A 14093-nucleotide genomic window follows, 5' to 3' on the forward strand; every position below is an offset into this window, starting at 1 on the left:
GACCTTGACAGACACAACCACGGGGACAGGGACCAAAACAAAACCAGGGATGGGACCAGGGAGCAAGGGGAACACGGGCAACGGAACATAGGAGGCAAAGGGCGGAGCAGGGGGAACACCAAGTCCATGCCCAACAGGGGGCAGCACAGTCTCTGGGGCGACAGGTGCGGCCGGGCGGCAGGCAGCGGGAACAGGAGCCGGCAGACAGGCAGCGGGAACTGGCAGGGTCCGCTGGCGGGCAGCGGGGACAGGCAGGGTACGCTGGCGGGCAGCGGGGACAGGCAGGGTCCGCTGGCGGGCAGCGGGAACTGGAGCCGGCAGACAGGCAGCGGGGACAGGCAGGGTCCGCTGGCGGGCAGCGGGGACAGGCAGGGTACGCTGGCGGGCAGCGGGGACAGGCAGGGTCCGCTGGCGGGCAGCGGGAACGGGAGCCGGCGTGGACGACCTCTCCAGGGTCGCGGGGACAGGAACCGGCGTGGACGACCTCTCCAGGGTCGCGGGGACAGGAACCGGCGTGGACTGCTGACGGGCAGCGGGGACAGGAACCGGCGTGGACGACCTCTCCAGGGTCGCGGGGACAGGAACCGGCGTGGACGACCTCTCCAGGGTCGCGGGGACAGGAACCGGCGTGGACTGCTGACGGGCAGCGGGGACAGGAACTGGCGTGGACGACCCCTCCAGGGTCGCGGGGACAGGAACCGGCGTGGATGAGACACCCTCGGGGGGCGGAACCACCGGGCTGACGTCCTCAGGGGGCGGAACCACCGGGCTGACGTCCTCAGGGGGCGGAACCACCGGGCTGACGTCCTCAGGGGGCGGAACCACCGGGCTGACGTCCTCAGGGGGCGGAACCACCGGGCTGACATCCTCAGGGGGCGGAACCGCCATACTGACGTCCTCAGGGGGCGTGACCGCCATACTGACGTCCTCAGGGGGCGTGACCGCCATACTGACGTCCTCAGGGGGCGGAACCACCGGGCTGACGTCCTCAGGGGGCGGAACCACCGGGCTGACGTCCTCAGGGGGCGGAACCACCGGGCTGACGTCCTCGGGGGGCGTGACCGCCATACTGACGTCCTCGGGGGGCGTGACCGCCATACTGACGTCCTCGGGGGGCGTGACCGCCATACTGACGTCATCGGGGGGCGTGACCGCCATACTGACGTCATCGGGGGGCGTGACCGCCATACTGACGTCATCGGGGGGCGGGACCGCCACACTGACGTCATCGGGGGGCGGGACCGCCACACTGACGTCATCGGGGGGCGGGACCGCCATACTGACGTGGCTCGTACTCCCCCCCAAAAAAAACTTGGGGTTGTCATGTGGAGTAGCCGGCGGGATCAGCGGTGTTAGGTCCTCCTCCTCAGTGTCCGGGTTGAGCCTGGCAGAACACACAGACACACAAGCTCCTCGGTTGCTCTCTCTGCTGCGGCTCCGCCTCCCTTGAGGCGCCGGGAGCTCACGGTGGTCAGAGAGAGTCAACCGAGGGTTAAGCGAAAACTTGTCTGTGCGCTCAGACCGTCTGCCCGCTGCTCGCACGACAGGAGGTTTTTCCCTGTCGTGTTCGCAAAACCGGGCAGACACACAGCGCTCAGATGGAGTCTCGTCGCGAAAGCCAGTAGAAAGAGACTGCGCTTTCTTTGGTCGGCGACGAGACTTCCTTGTACCCGCAGCGCCAGGGGTATTCCTGTCTCTAGTTTGTTCACACTGAAAAACCGGAGAGTCGAACCGGATTAAACCAGCCGACATCCATTCACAGTGTTTGAACTCACCAGAGTCTCGCTCTCTCGCTGTGTCCTTGGATGGTCGGTTGTTATGTAGTGTAGCTTGCGCCACGGAGCGAGAGGACGGACACAAGTGCTGAGAAGAGCGAGATTTATTAAAGGGAATACCATACTCGTCGTCACTTAGCCAGTCCGGGTCGATAACGGGAGGGCAGTCCGTAAAACAGGCATAGACAGGCATAACAAAACAGAAACACGAGCAACAGGCAAAGGAGCAAAAGAACACGAATCCACTACAGTAAATCGAAACACTGAAACATCCAACATCCAAAACAACCGACAAGGGACAAGGAAGACTCAGGGGCTTATATACATGGAACTAGACAAGGATCAGGTGCAAACAATGATACAGGGGCGTGGTAACTAACAAGGGATTTATCAAAACTAACGAGCAGGGCGGGACAAACGGGCAAGAACACAGACACGAGGGAACCCAGAGTGACAGCTAGGAGAGGGGGCGTAGCCGCACGTGACACGCACACAGATCACTCTTGACGCAAAGTGACCTCGTCATAATCACACAACTCAAAATAAGAGGAAACATGATTTTGTTCTATCCTGATGAAAGTTAAGTCAGTGAATTTCTGAACATGGTGGATATGCAATCAATTTAAATGTACATAAATAGCCAACACTGCTTAAATTAGAAAAGTATGCCAAGAAGTATGAAGTTAAAATGAGAATAGGCAATCTGGGCGCAAGCCAGTGTGATCAGACAAACTGTAGAACTTAGCACATCAACAGACGACGCAGGACAGACTAATTCGCAACAGCTTACATGTAATACCGACGACTGAAGTCCGGAAATCTGGAGTATGCTACACATAATTTCTAATAACTGATCAACAATCAAGAACCTAAACGGAGAATATCAACAGACTTCCTCCCAGCAGTGCCCGTGTCTGCTCGTATCTCCCCACCTCCTCCTCCTCAGACGCGCGAGACGCATTTAGGGAGCCCGTGACGTCATGGGTCAGGGAGAGAAAGTCGCGTCTGTATCTGCGGTTGTTGAGAAAACGGACAAGCCCGAGGATCTGGCGCACACGGAGGCGGGCAAACACACTTCAACTTGTTCATTTAGGGGAGCAGATCGCACGAACATTGATCATGACCCTTCCGTGAAGGCGGGTGTGTTTCTGCAGTCGTTATATGCGCAAGAGGATTGAACGCTGCCTTTTTGCAGTGTTTTTGCAACCAGATGTATTATGAAGTTGCGGATAAATGCTGGCGGTCATAATCGTCGTAGGTAAAATAGCATAGGAAGAGTTGGGAAAGGAGGGTGCTGCAAAGCGTGATGATGGTGCACTCAGCGTCCGTTTATCACTCCACTTAGACACGGAACAGTGGACGGAGAGTGTCGTGGTTGCAATTCAGCTCAAGGAGAAAAGAAACGCCGATAAAGTGACCGTGGGAAGATTTCGCACTTCAGGTGACGGGGTTGTGAAAGCACCGAAAAGAAATACACGCATAATTCTGCGAGCGTTGTGCGACTGAGGAGGACGGGATCGTCTCACCGCGGATTCTCCTAAAAACCTGCGGCCGCATCCTCAAGTGCGCAAAAGCGCATTTTATCCGCTCCGCTTTGATTCTCTGTGGGTTTTTTTTACGTGGGTGCTGGCGTGACAGTTGCTGTATGGGAGAAGAATGGAAGACTGATTCGGTTCGTGAAGACGGCTGGTTCTGCTCTGTGTGAGGATGCAGCTCCTCAGAGTCGCGTGGGCTTTAGCGGGAGCGGCGCTCTGCTGCTTTGTGATTCTTTTGATCCACTCGCGCTTCCTAAAAGAAGGTAAATGTTCCAGCTGGTTAATTTACTTTGCATGCCTACATAATGCTGTTCCCCCTGCGCCCTTCCGTCGCCAGTCCTCCTATTTACCGTCTCATGTCTTATTATGTAGTCTGTTGATTTGGTGGTGAAGGCTGCGTCTCCATTTGCGGTGGAGTGCGCAACCAGAGCCAATACGTCTCTAAACGGAACAATATGCATTGAATTATTTGCAAGCGTTGACATTATGTTTCAAAAGCGTCGATATAATATAGACTAACGTGAATGTGAACCGGAATTCAATGACGAGGTGAAAATAAAACGCGCTCCAAATAACCTATTTGAGTTACGGACGTTTGCGCACTAGGTATTATTTTAAGAATAGGAGTGTGTCTGGGAGGAGAGGAAGAGTTCATTGTTGCGCGAGATAAAGTGATTTATAGTTGTTTTCTTCAATAGATGGCACTAGAGTCTAGCTTAAGGGTAACGGCGAGGTCAAACTGCAATTATTTCTTCTCATTAGCCTTAATTCGTTTTGTCTGACGTGCCACTCAAATACCAGCTATCAGAGATAAATCGAGACGTAGATAATGCGTTGTTTTAAGTGTTGTTTTACTTATATCACATAATCACAAAGTTACATTTGAGGATGAATTATTCAAGCAAGATCACACACAAGATAACTAGAAGAACCTTCATTTTTAATGATTCAAGAATTTTAGCCTCTTAGATGTAGTTCTCTGGACATATGTTGCTTTTTTGTAATTAGCCAACCTGTAAATCACACATGTGAATAGATGCAGCACATTTATAAGGGCATGAAACCAACCTAGACAATCAAGAACAGTTGTTGCTTTCACCTTAAACACACCTGTATTTATTTTAGATCTGTCTGGATATATAAGGAGACAGTAATGTGTCAGTACACAGTAATAAAAGGTGAGGCCCAGGCAGACGTGCCAGTGAAGTGCCTGACTGCCCCCCCCAAAAGACATGGGGGGGGGGGGGGGGGGTGCCTGGTACGTGTGAGCTGTCCTTTTCCCATCACCCCCAGCTTTTGTGCACGCCTCAGAGGAGAAACAAGAGGGGTCTGTCTATGGAGGGGACAGGAGGTGCGCTTTTACCACTGCTTGCAGCCCGCTCTTGCGAAATCTCTTCTTTATTATCATTTTCGTACGAAAATACAAGTCTCGCTGTCGGTGGAGCAGCGGGCCGGCGCTTGGTTGGAGCTGTGGAGTGTAGTGGAGGCTCGTGGGCCCGGCGAACCCTCCCTGCAAAAGGCACACGTAGCGGATTTGGCTCGAGCGCACCACGCTAGCAGGAGGCTGTTCTCACTACACACTAACGCGGGGCTGCTTAGCATAAACGTGGGGCAGCGTCCTCACGAGCGAGTCTGGGACGTGCGAAACAGAAACTTTTAAATTACGGTGGAAATACATTTTTGTATTACCGTTTTTTTCGCTCTCGTAGCATTTACAAATGATCACCAGTCTTACAGAACATAAAATAGTGTTTGATAGTTATAATAATAATAATGATAATAATAATAGACCATAAGGTTTGATGTTAGATAATAGGACTTTTTTAATGTCATCTTACATGTCACTGAAATGAGCAGGGTTCATTTTCTCTCTGTGCAGGCAAAGTGTATTACAATGCAATACATTTAGTGTTAGATTTTATTTTCCTCTGCCATTTTACAAACACTGGCCATTGGCCAAAGGCGGATTATTATTATTATGTATTTTCTTCCTTCAAAACGAATGGGTTCTTAGACTTATATACTGAGGCAATTGAGGCAGGAAGGTGAGAGAATATAGGCTCTGTCTGTCGGCCCAAGGTCATGGTACATGGTATAGGGTCTGCTGCAATAGGGCCAATAGAAACCCCTCTATGAAACATGACTTCTGAAAGGCAGTGCAACCTGTTTTACTCTAGTGTTCAGCTCAGCGGCCCCACATGCAAATAAGGTCCATTTATTTCGAATGACATTTTGAATGACGAGTGGGAGGACAAAAAAAATATGTTGAGCACGAATCGATAGCGTTGCGGTGTAATGAAATATTTTGCTGGAGGACACAGGAATCATATGGCTCGTTGTCACAAATGAGGAAGTTGAAGAAAAACATTTGTCTCCTTTGGGGAACGTGACGGTGTAAACACACGCCAGTAAATGGAATTTCATTTTTACTAAATGGACAAAACTGTACTAGAGATCATTCATCTTTCAAATGTTTATTTGACTTCATGCCCCCTAGCACATGTATTTTAATAGCAAATGTTTGATGCAGTTTATGGTTTGGACAACTGACGAAGTAGAATCAAGCGCCTAAATAAACTGTTGCTCAACTATTGCTCAGCTTAACTGTTGATATCTTTATTAAAGCCTTCTTGTGTCCAAACAAGAAAACACTACAAATCTATGGCGTCATGTTGAACCCTCCCAAGAGCTTCTGTTTGTCGTCGCCCCCCCCCCCCATTCATGACTTGCACCAATCCAAAACTGCAGCGCGAGCAGCTGTGGTGGGCTGGGAGAAGAGCCATCCTGGGGGTGTTTGTTTGCCTCTGTGAGGCGTTGATTGCATAATTGTGGTTAACGTGCTGGTGAACTGTGGTGTAATTACTGCACGACGACTGCGTCCCCATGCAGATGGCAGACTTATTCATCAGCCTGGCTCCCCCTCTGTAGGTGCTTAAACTGGTGGCATAGAAGGGATGCGGCAATTTTGCCCCTGAGTCCTGCATCGGTCTGAAGTGACATAAAGATAATACTTGCCATTTGGTGTGCTGTTATTACCAGCGGGCAAACCCAAATGGATTTGTCTTCAGTGTGCTGGAAAATCCCCCTTTTTGTCAAACCACCAACAAGTTGAGAGGCAAAAGACTTCTTGTCAAGGATTGCGGGAGCTTAGCATAGAGCGTCTGACATCATGCTAATCTACCATAGAAGTATGACAAAGGGACCAGATTCAGCAAATTAACTCGGCGGTTTGGAGGCCGGCGCCTGGAGGTGCTCTCTTAAGCGCAATTACAAGACAAAAGACACAAGACATTCATGCAAACGGATCGTGCTCTCATTCTGGAGAGGCTGCACAAGTATGTGACCAGCCAAGCCCCCCCCCCCCCCCCCCCCACCCCCCCAATGCTGCAGCAGGTGCAGAGGGAGTTGCTGTACAGGTCCAGGGTTTGAAGGTTAGAGCCCACTGCATCTGTGCGTAATCAGCTGTTAGACAGAGGGCTGTCTCCTTAGATCAGCGATTGCGTCTGGAAGCTGATGGGGCTTGCAAATGACAGAATATGCTCTCTGCACCGGCAGGGAGTCCTTTCACTTCCTCCTAGATAAGGTAGACGGTGTTTTCTGTGCTGTGGGTTGTGTGTAGTCGAGAATCTGGTTCCCAAGAGGGAGAGAACACGTAAGTTCACACCTCTATATCCCCAATAGGGCCGGGGAAACGTCGCCTTTACACAGAGGAATTGATTTGCACGTTTCCTTTGATCTACACCAGGTATGACTTATAGAATGCAAAAAATATTATGTGCAAATATAATACGAAGTTACAGAATATATAATATATATCATTACAAAGTTACATGATTTCTTTAAATACAAATTCATTATATCTGTGCTTCTAGGCATACAAGTATTTTCAGCAATAGTGGAACACCACAAATGAGAATAATGCATTTGATCTATTTTATTTAGTTTTCTTACCACACGTTGTGAAGAATTTGGCAAAGAAAGCTAGTGTTGATAAGTGTGTAAAAGAGTAGTCTGTGTTGAACTACAGCACACTTGTGGCCCTAGCCACAGCAGTTATCCTACACAGAGCTGGAATATGGAGACACAGCTGGTGAATGACGTGGGGGGTGTCACAGTGGGATGTTGTTTGCTGGGCTGGTTGAGCTTTTTATGAATTTTATAGCTATTTGAAGAATTTGTAGGGTTAGTTTGTGCCTGCGACAATATTTGGATGCCTGGGTGTATTTGTGGTTCAGGGGTATTTGTGTCTTCGGTGTATTCATGGTTGGAGGATATTTGAGAGCTAAAAACAGAATCACTCTTTGGGCTGCTAGCCTGAAACAATGCTTTTCACACAGTCTTGCACACTCCAGGGACTCCAGCAGGTCATTAGTGTGTGCAAAACTCTTGGCAGAATAATGGTTAATATGCTTTAGAGGCTAATGAATAAATGACGAATAACGTACTGCAGAAGATATAGAAGGCACAGTTTCATCCAGTGTTCAGCCTATGAAATGGAGGCCAAATGTATTTATAACGATCATGTAACCGCACCTGACATCTTGTCCAATTGTCCCTGACAGGATCTTGACAGATTTATGACACCTACTCATAAAACAGTTTGTCACATACACATTGTCAGAGCTAGCAACAGCAGATCAGGTGATCTCCGACCCCGTGAAAGATTGAGACATCATTGATCATAACTAGGGCTGTCTTGGTTTAGGTCTTTGTCTTCAACTTACGTCTAAAGCAATTTCAGAATGACCATGGCTTCCTGCAGCTAAGTAACACCCGCCCTCGGTCTCCTTTGTGTGCATGATTGTTATTATTCTTTTCAGTCGAAAAAGAATTAAAGGCAATGTCATTTAATGAATATCTTATAACGCTGAACGCCACATTCCCTTAGTCTCACGTCCCTGAATAAATTGCATGTGTGTAACAATTTCATTCCAGAGCAATGCAATGGCAAGATAGGTTTTCCATGCAGCACTGAGAGAGAGAGAGAGAGAGAGAGAGAGAGAGAGAGAGTGCAGTGGAGTGGAGAGGAAATAAAGAAACCAAGAAGGCATTCTCTGAAGTATATATTCATTTGCCCTCTTATTTCATTGCTAGTAATGATGGCCGGAGCCGTGGCGGAGATGTTAGTTGTGTTAGTTGCGGAACAAAATAAATAAATACATAAATAAATAAATAAACTCTCGCTCTAAGACTCATATGGGACTGTAATCAGCCTCTTTCCAACAAATACGGGCGAAACGAAATGAGATTCCACGGCCGTTTCAGTGAGTGGGTTCCGTAATCATTTGCCAGGTAATTTGCTTGTTGGAGGAGCATGTTGGTTCTGGAATGGCCAAGGAGCTGTTCAACGGGTCCCTTTGCCCTCCGAGAGAGACGCAGTTCACGGAGAGTCTATGCAGCTGCTGACAGCCGTCGCAGAGCAGTGCCGTGGGACTGAGGGCAAACTCTATTACCTTCAGAGTGTTTTTACAATAATTACAAAAGAAATTACCACATGGTTAAATTTATTTGCTAGTATAAACAAGCCATGTAATACACAATATGTCCTAGTTTGTATTAAGAGCTGACGCGTCTTTTGTCACTAGTGTATGGGTAGGCCATGTTTATTTCATCTTTAAAATCAATTTAGAAATTACAATATATCTCTGCATGCATCGCTGACGAAATTAGCTTATATTTATTAAAACCATGTGCAGTTTGCAGTCATAATCAATTTACTGAACTGTGCTTGTATCTGTATGTAAAAATCCTTAAAAAGGAGTCTCATGTGAAGTCTAATTTGTAGTTTAATCAACTTTGAAGGCAAAGGAACCTCTACTTTTGGTTTAAACATAAACAAAAAAAGGACCTTAACATTAATAACAGACCATTCTACAAAAAATAAAAGCCAAGTATGTTATGTTAAACTATTCCATTTCCTAAATGGGTGTCGCTGTCAAAGATAAGTAACAGGTCCTACATGAAAATAAAGCAATTAGTTTTACCTTTTACTAGCGTTCAGTCATTGATTTAGAGGACAATGCCGCCTTCTCGTAGGTGTCCGTTTACCCCATTCAGTTGGAAATGAAGCCTGGATGTCTCTGGCACGGAGCCCAATTAATAGCGCTCCTTCATTCGCAGGGTGAGACTTTACTACTGTCTTTAAGATCACAGCTACGTGTCCTTCGCGGACACGCGTCCGTTATGTCAGCGTTTACGACCGTGTCGATGGCAGAGGGCGCGAGGAACCGTTCGGTTCGATACCCTCGGGTCGGGACACGCCGGCGAGTCGAGGACGTCTTGATTTAGGGTATAAAGCGCTGACGGTGCGAGTGTGGCGTGGTGCTGTGGGTGCAGCAGGCGGTGTTGAACATCCTGCCGGATTGTGTTCTCTTCCCGACGATGGCCGGAGTTGTTCGGTTGGGCTCGTGGACTGGCGGCGTAACCTCACCCCTGCGGCCACTCGCCGTCCGGTAGGGAGTGAGGTCCATAGCATCTTTTATTCGTTGTTTGGTTGTTGTTGGGTTTTTTTAGCACTGAAGGAGGATAGCTGGTCTCCAGCGCTCTCTGACGTGTAAAGGCCAGAGCAAGGTGTAGGTACAATTCGCTTGGAACCATCAACTCCAGTTTCTTACATCAAGATGACACACCAATTGGTACCAGACCTCAGAATTAAAGATTAATCAGCCTTGTGTATTCTCATGGCAACAACCGATGTTATGACAGATCACTGTATGCGAATGCACAACAGTTTTGTTAGCGCACAAGAAATCTCCAAGACAACGAGAGGAAGCAACAGTGTGTGTTTACATGAAGGTGATCTGTGTAGGCTTATTTGCAGGAGAACTAAATAGCAAAAGAAAGGTGGGGTCTGACATGGGAATGACTCCCACCTTGTTTTAATGAGAACTTGGAATGCTCAGCAAGTGAAGTCTCACTGTGAACGAGGGTATTTGAAATTTGAAATGTGTGCACAGATAGAATGGAATTATACTCGTGGCTTTTCTTAACTTGGCAAATGTGAAACAATGCCAAGAAGCTACGCGTATAATTTAGTAAAGCTGAGATCACATGCGAAAATGAAAGAGATCTTGTTTGCTGTGCGTGCAGGCCTTTGGGTTTAGGTGATTGTCTAAACAAAAAGCAAATGGGACCGCTCACTATGACCAAGAATGGAGTATGTTTAAAGAAAGAGTTTGGCAAAGCTGTGCGCGGTTATTATAGTTTAGTCTCACATACTGGATATTTGTTCATATCCGAGATCTTCTCCATGAATTCGAGCTCTCTGTTCCTCGATGGATCCTTCGATATACTTTGCAGATATCTGCTAGCTTGCAGAAAGGGAAGACAATTCAACATCCATGCAGATGATTATCTGGAAATTCGTTCTTCTGGATTTTAGCCCAGGAAACAGTTTTGTAGAACAAGAGTGTTGTAGAAAGGGATTCTTGTAAACGGTTTCAAGGGAGGAACCCAGTCATCACACTTATCCAGACCTCATAGGCTACAGAAGCTATACCTTCTGTTCACAGTCTCCTAATAGATGCTGATCAGGCATTTCCAGCAGAGGTTGTAGATTACCGTCAGTTCCAGTGAGGGCTCCTTTCCCAACTTCTCTTTTAGTTAAGGCGACGGTTTCTCCAGCAGCCAGACAGAGCGGCTCCGACTTCCACCAGTGGAAGCTGACAGAAAAATCGCCACCTTAGCAATCAGCCACCAACACAGACAAATGGAGAGTTTGCTAAAAGTTGATGAGGGTATTTTTAAAACACCTGATGCAATTTCAGGTTATGTGATGATGTAATTACCGTGAGACATGGCACAAGGAATTCAAACCTGTAGGCGCATTCCAGTGACTCTAGCAATCTAGCAATGTAGTGAAATGGACTACATAAGAAATTCAGCCATTTTAAAGGGGATTCCAAACCATAGGTAGAGAAATTGTTCAGTTCAAAGGGAATTTCAGGTAAGCAGTAGCACGGGGAGTAGTGAAGAACAGTTCATCACAGTGTAGACACGGGGAGTAGTGAAGAACAGTTCATCACAGTGCAGGCACGGGGAGTACTGAAGAACAGTTCATCACAGTGCAGGCACGGGGAGTACTGAAGAACAGTTCATCACAGTGCAGACACGGGGAGTAGTGAAGAACAGTTCATCACAGTGCAGGCACGGGGAGTAGTGAAGAACAGTTCATCACAGTGCAGACACGGGGAGTAGTGAAGAACAGTTCATCACAGTGTAGACACGGGGAGTAGTGAAGAACAGTTAATCAGTGCAGACACGGGGAGTAGTGAAGAACAGTTAATCAGTGCAGACATGGGGAGTAGTGAAGAACAGTTCATCACAGTGCAGACACGGGGAGTAGTGAAGAACAGTTCATCACAGTGCAGGCACGGGGAGTAGTGAAGAACAGTTCATCACAGTGTAGACACGGGGAGTAATGAAGAACAGTTAATCAGTGCAGACACGGGGAGTAGTGAAGAACAGTTCATCACAGTGCAGGCACAAGAGTTGTGAAGAACAGTTCATCACAGTGCAGGCACGGGGAGTAGTGAAGAACAGTTCATCACAGTGCAGACACGGGGAGTAGTGAAGAACAGTTCATCACAGTGCAGACACGGGGAGTAGTGAAGAACAGTTAATCAGTGCAGACATGGGGAGTAGTGAAGAACAGTTCATCACAGTGTTTACACATCAATCATTGTATGTCTTGTCAAGATCGTCTGGCAAGTCTGCTGGCTGACTGGTGCCAAATAAACAGCAAAACAGCAGCAATATAGCAGAGTTCAAGTAAATGTGTGAGTGCTATATTTATATATATCCCTCTATTGCATGATTTATTTATTAACCATGATAAAATGTTTTAATGTGTTTTAACGTAATGTAAAATTTTATGTAAATGTAATGTAAAAATGCTTTTGTAGTGGAAAAAAGTATATATATATTATTTTAAGGGGAGGGGTAGTTGGTAAATTGTTGCCATATGCACATGCTCATAGAAAGTGCCATAAAACCCAAATTTTTCCCCAAAAACAACTTTGTGTTGAAAATTGGACTAAGAAAATCCAGATTATATGTATATATATCTAACACAATATTTAAACAGTTTAAACAGTTAAACAATTCTACTTTTTATTCGGAATCGAAGGTACATACGCCTGTAATAAGATGTATGCCACATCTCTCTTGCCCACCTAGTGAAATGTAATATGAAGAACCATAATATAAAAGATTGTGATAGAATGTCACAATATATGAAACATTTATTCATTTTTATTATAAAATACCTTAACCTGTTTTTTCTGGTTCTGCCCCTGTGTTTGTACCTGACTCAGACCTGCTACAACTCTCATTCAGGTTCACATCAACATCATTCTGCTCATCGTGGCCCACTAGCTCATCCTCACTCTGCTCTTGTGGTAGAGCAATTCTGTGTTCACCTTCCCTAGAACATAAAAGATGCTGGCTTTCATAATTTCTGAGGATGAAAGCATCATGTGTAAACCGGCTATACAACCAAAATGCAGTCTACAATTCCTATACAATTCCAGTGGAGAAATTTATAATCAAGGTAATGTTGCAGTTAAAACACGTTAGGGTTAGGGTTAGGGCTTAGAATAACAACATGTAAATAAATATATGTTTTTCTTTTTAAATGTAATAAAATTTTGTGAGCATAGTCTCAGAATAGCATACTACTACATAAGTCAATTACCGTCCAATAGGCTGAAGGTGCACAAATACATTCCATATTTGCATATAGTTTCCATATGGCATCAATACAGGGAAGGACAGGCACTGCTTAGGGGTTAGAGTTAGGGTTAGGGCACCACAGTGGCGAACTGTACTTACTGGCCATGGTCCTTCACTAGACAGAGCCAAATGAAAACATGACCGTAGTATTAAAACACGTCCACACCACTGTTGACGTCATCGCGTCTACTAGGTGCAACGTACCCTTTCATGGCTTGTGTTAGAACCTGAAGATGAGGTGTTGGTCGGCCTTTTCTCACAATATCCACTTTTTCATTGAATGACCGTTGTGAAAATGGTGTTGTCAGCAATTAGCTGACAATATCCTGCAATTCCATCCTTTCTGCTTGTAAAACCTCACAGTAGGGCTGGCTAGGAGCTGCTAACTAGCTAGCACATGAGCTAAAAGCTTACGAGGCACCAACCACGCAGAACTGATGGAAGAGGACCAGCGAGAATACCCCGAGACCATTGGAGCATGCCCCCACCATTCTAATTCAAAATATGATTGGTTGATTAAACTGCCAATCTATAATAAAAGCTCTCAATGTAAAAGGCAAGGGTATGCGACAGATAAACAGAAGGTCCTGGGGGAGGTCCTTTCTCTCTTTTACCTAGAATCAACGGTGTGAAATATTGTGATTGGTTGATTTTTTATTTCAGCACAAGCACGAAAAGTGGATTTGAAAGCCGATTTAGAGGAAGAATACAAATTATTGGTAAAGCGTTATTAACATATTACATATAATAGATAAAGCATCTTTTTCAAGATCAATGGACCTTCAGAGAAGGACTTGAAGGCCCTGACGGGTCGACACTGGCACTGCTTAGGGGATAAGCTTGAGGCACTGCTATGGGGATAGGGTTAGGGCACTGCTTAGGGGTTAGGGGTAGGGGTTAGGGCACTGCTTAGGGGTTAATGTTAGGGCACTGCTTAGGGGACATGTGGAATGGAGTGCCACCTTGTGATTTTGTGAGATACATTAAACATTCCAGTTGGAGCCCATTGGACATGTGAGAATGTCTCCAGCCTCCTTCAATTTGTAGAGAC

At 46.6% G+C, this 14093-nt stretch overlaps 1 protein-coding gene across 3 annotated transcripts in view; it reads left to right on the forward strand.

Moving 5' to 3' along the window:
• LOC143514037 (chemokine-like protein TAFA-5) overlaps positions 1–14093 on the forward strand; it is an 85341-nt gene that overhangs the window by 26713 nt on the left and 44535 nt on the right. The window contains exon 1 of one of the 3 annotated variants that reach the window (XM_077004778.1): positions 3465–3573. The exons of the other annotated variants lie outside the window; for them this stretch is intronic. Coding sequence (XP_076860893.1) covers positions 3483–3573 — 91 coding nt within the window. The 5' untranslated portion in view covers positions 3465–3482. Of the gene's footprint in view, positions 1–3464; positions 3574–14093 lie in introns of those variants that run through there. 3 annotated transcript variants of the gene reach the window in all.

The sequence above is a fragment of the Brachyhypopomus gauderio genome, chromosome 5, assembly GCF_052324685.1.
Source record: "Brachyhypopomus gauderio isolate BG-103 chromosome 5, BGAUD_0.2, whole genome shotgun sequence".
NCBI lineage: Eukaryota > Metazoa > Chordata > Actinopteri > Gymnotiformes > Hypopomidae > Brachyhypopomus > Brachyhypopomus gauderio.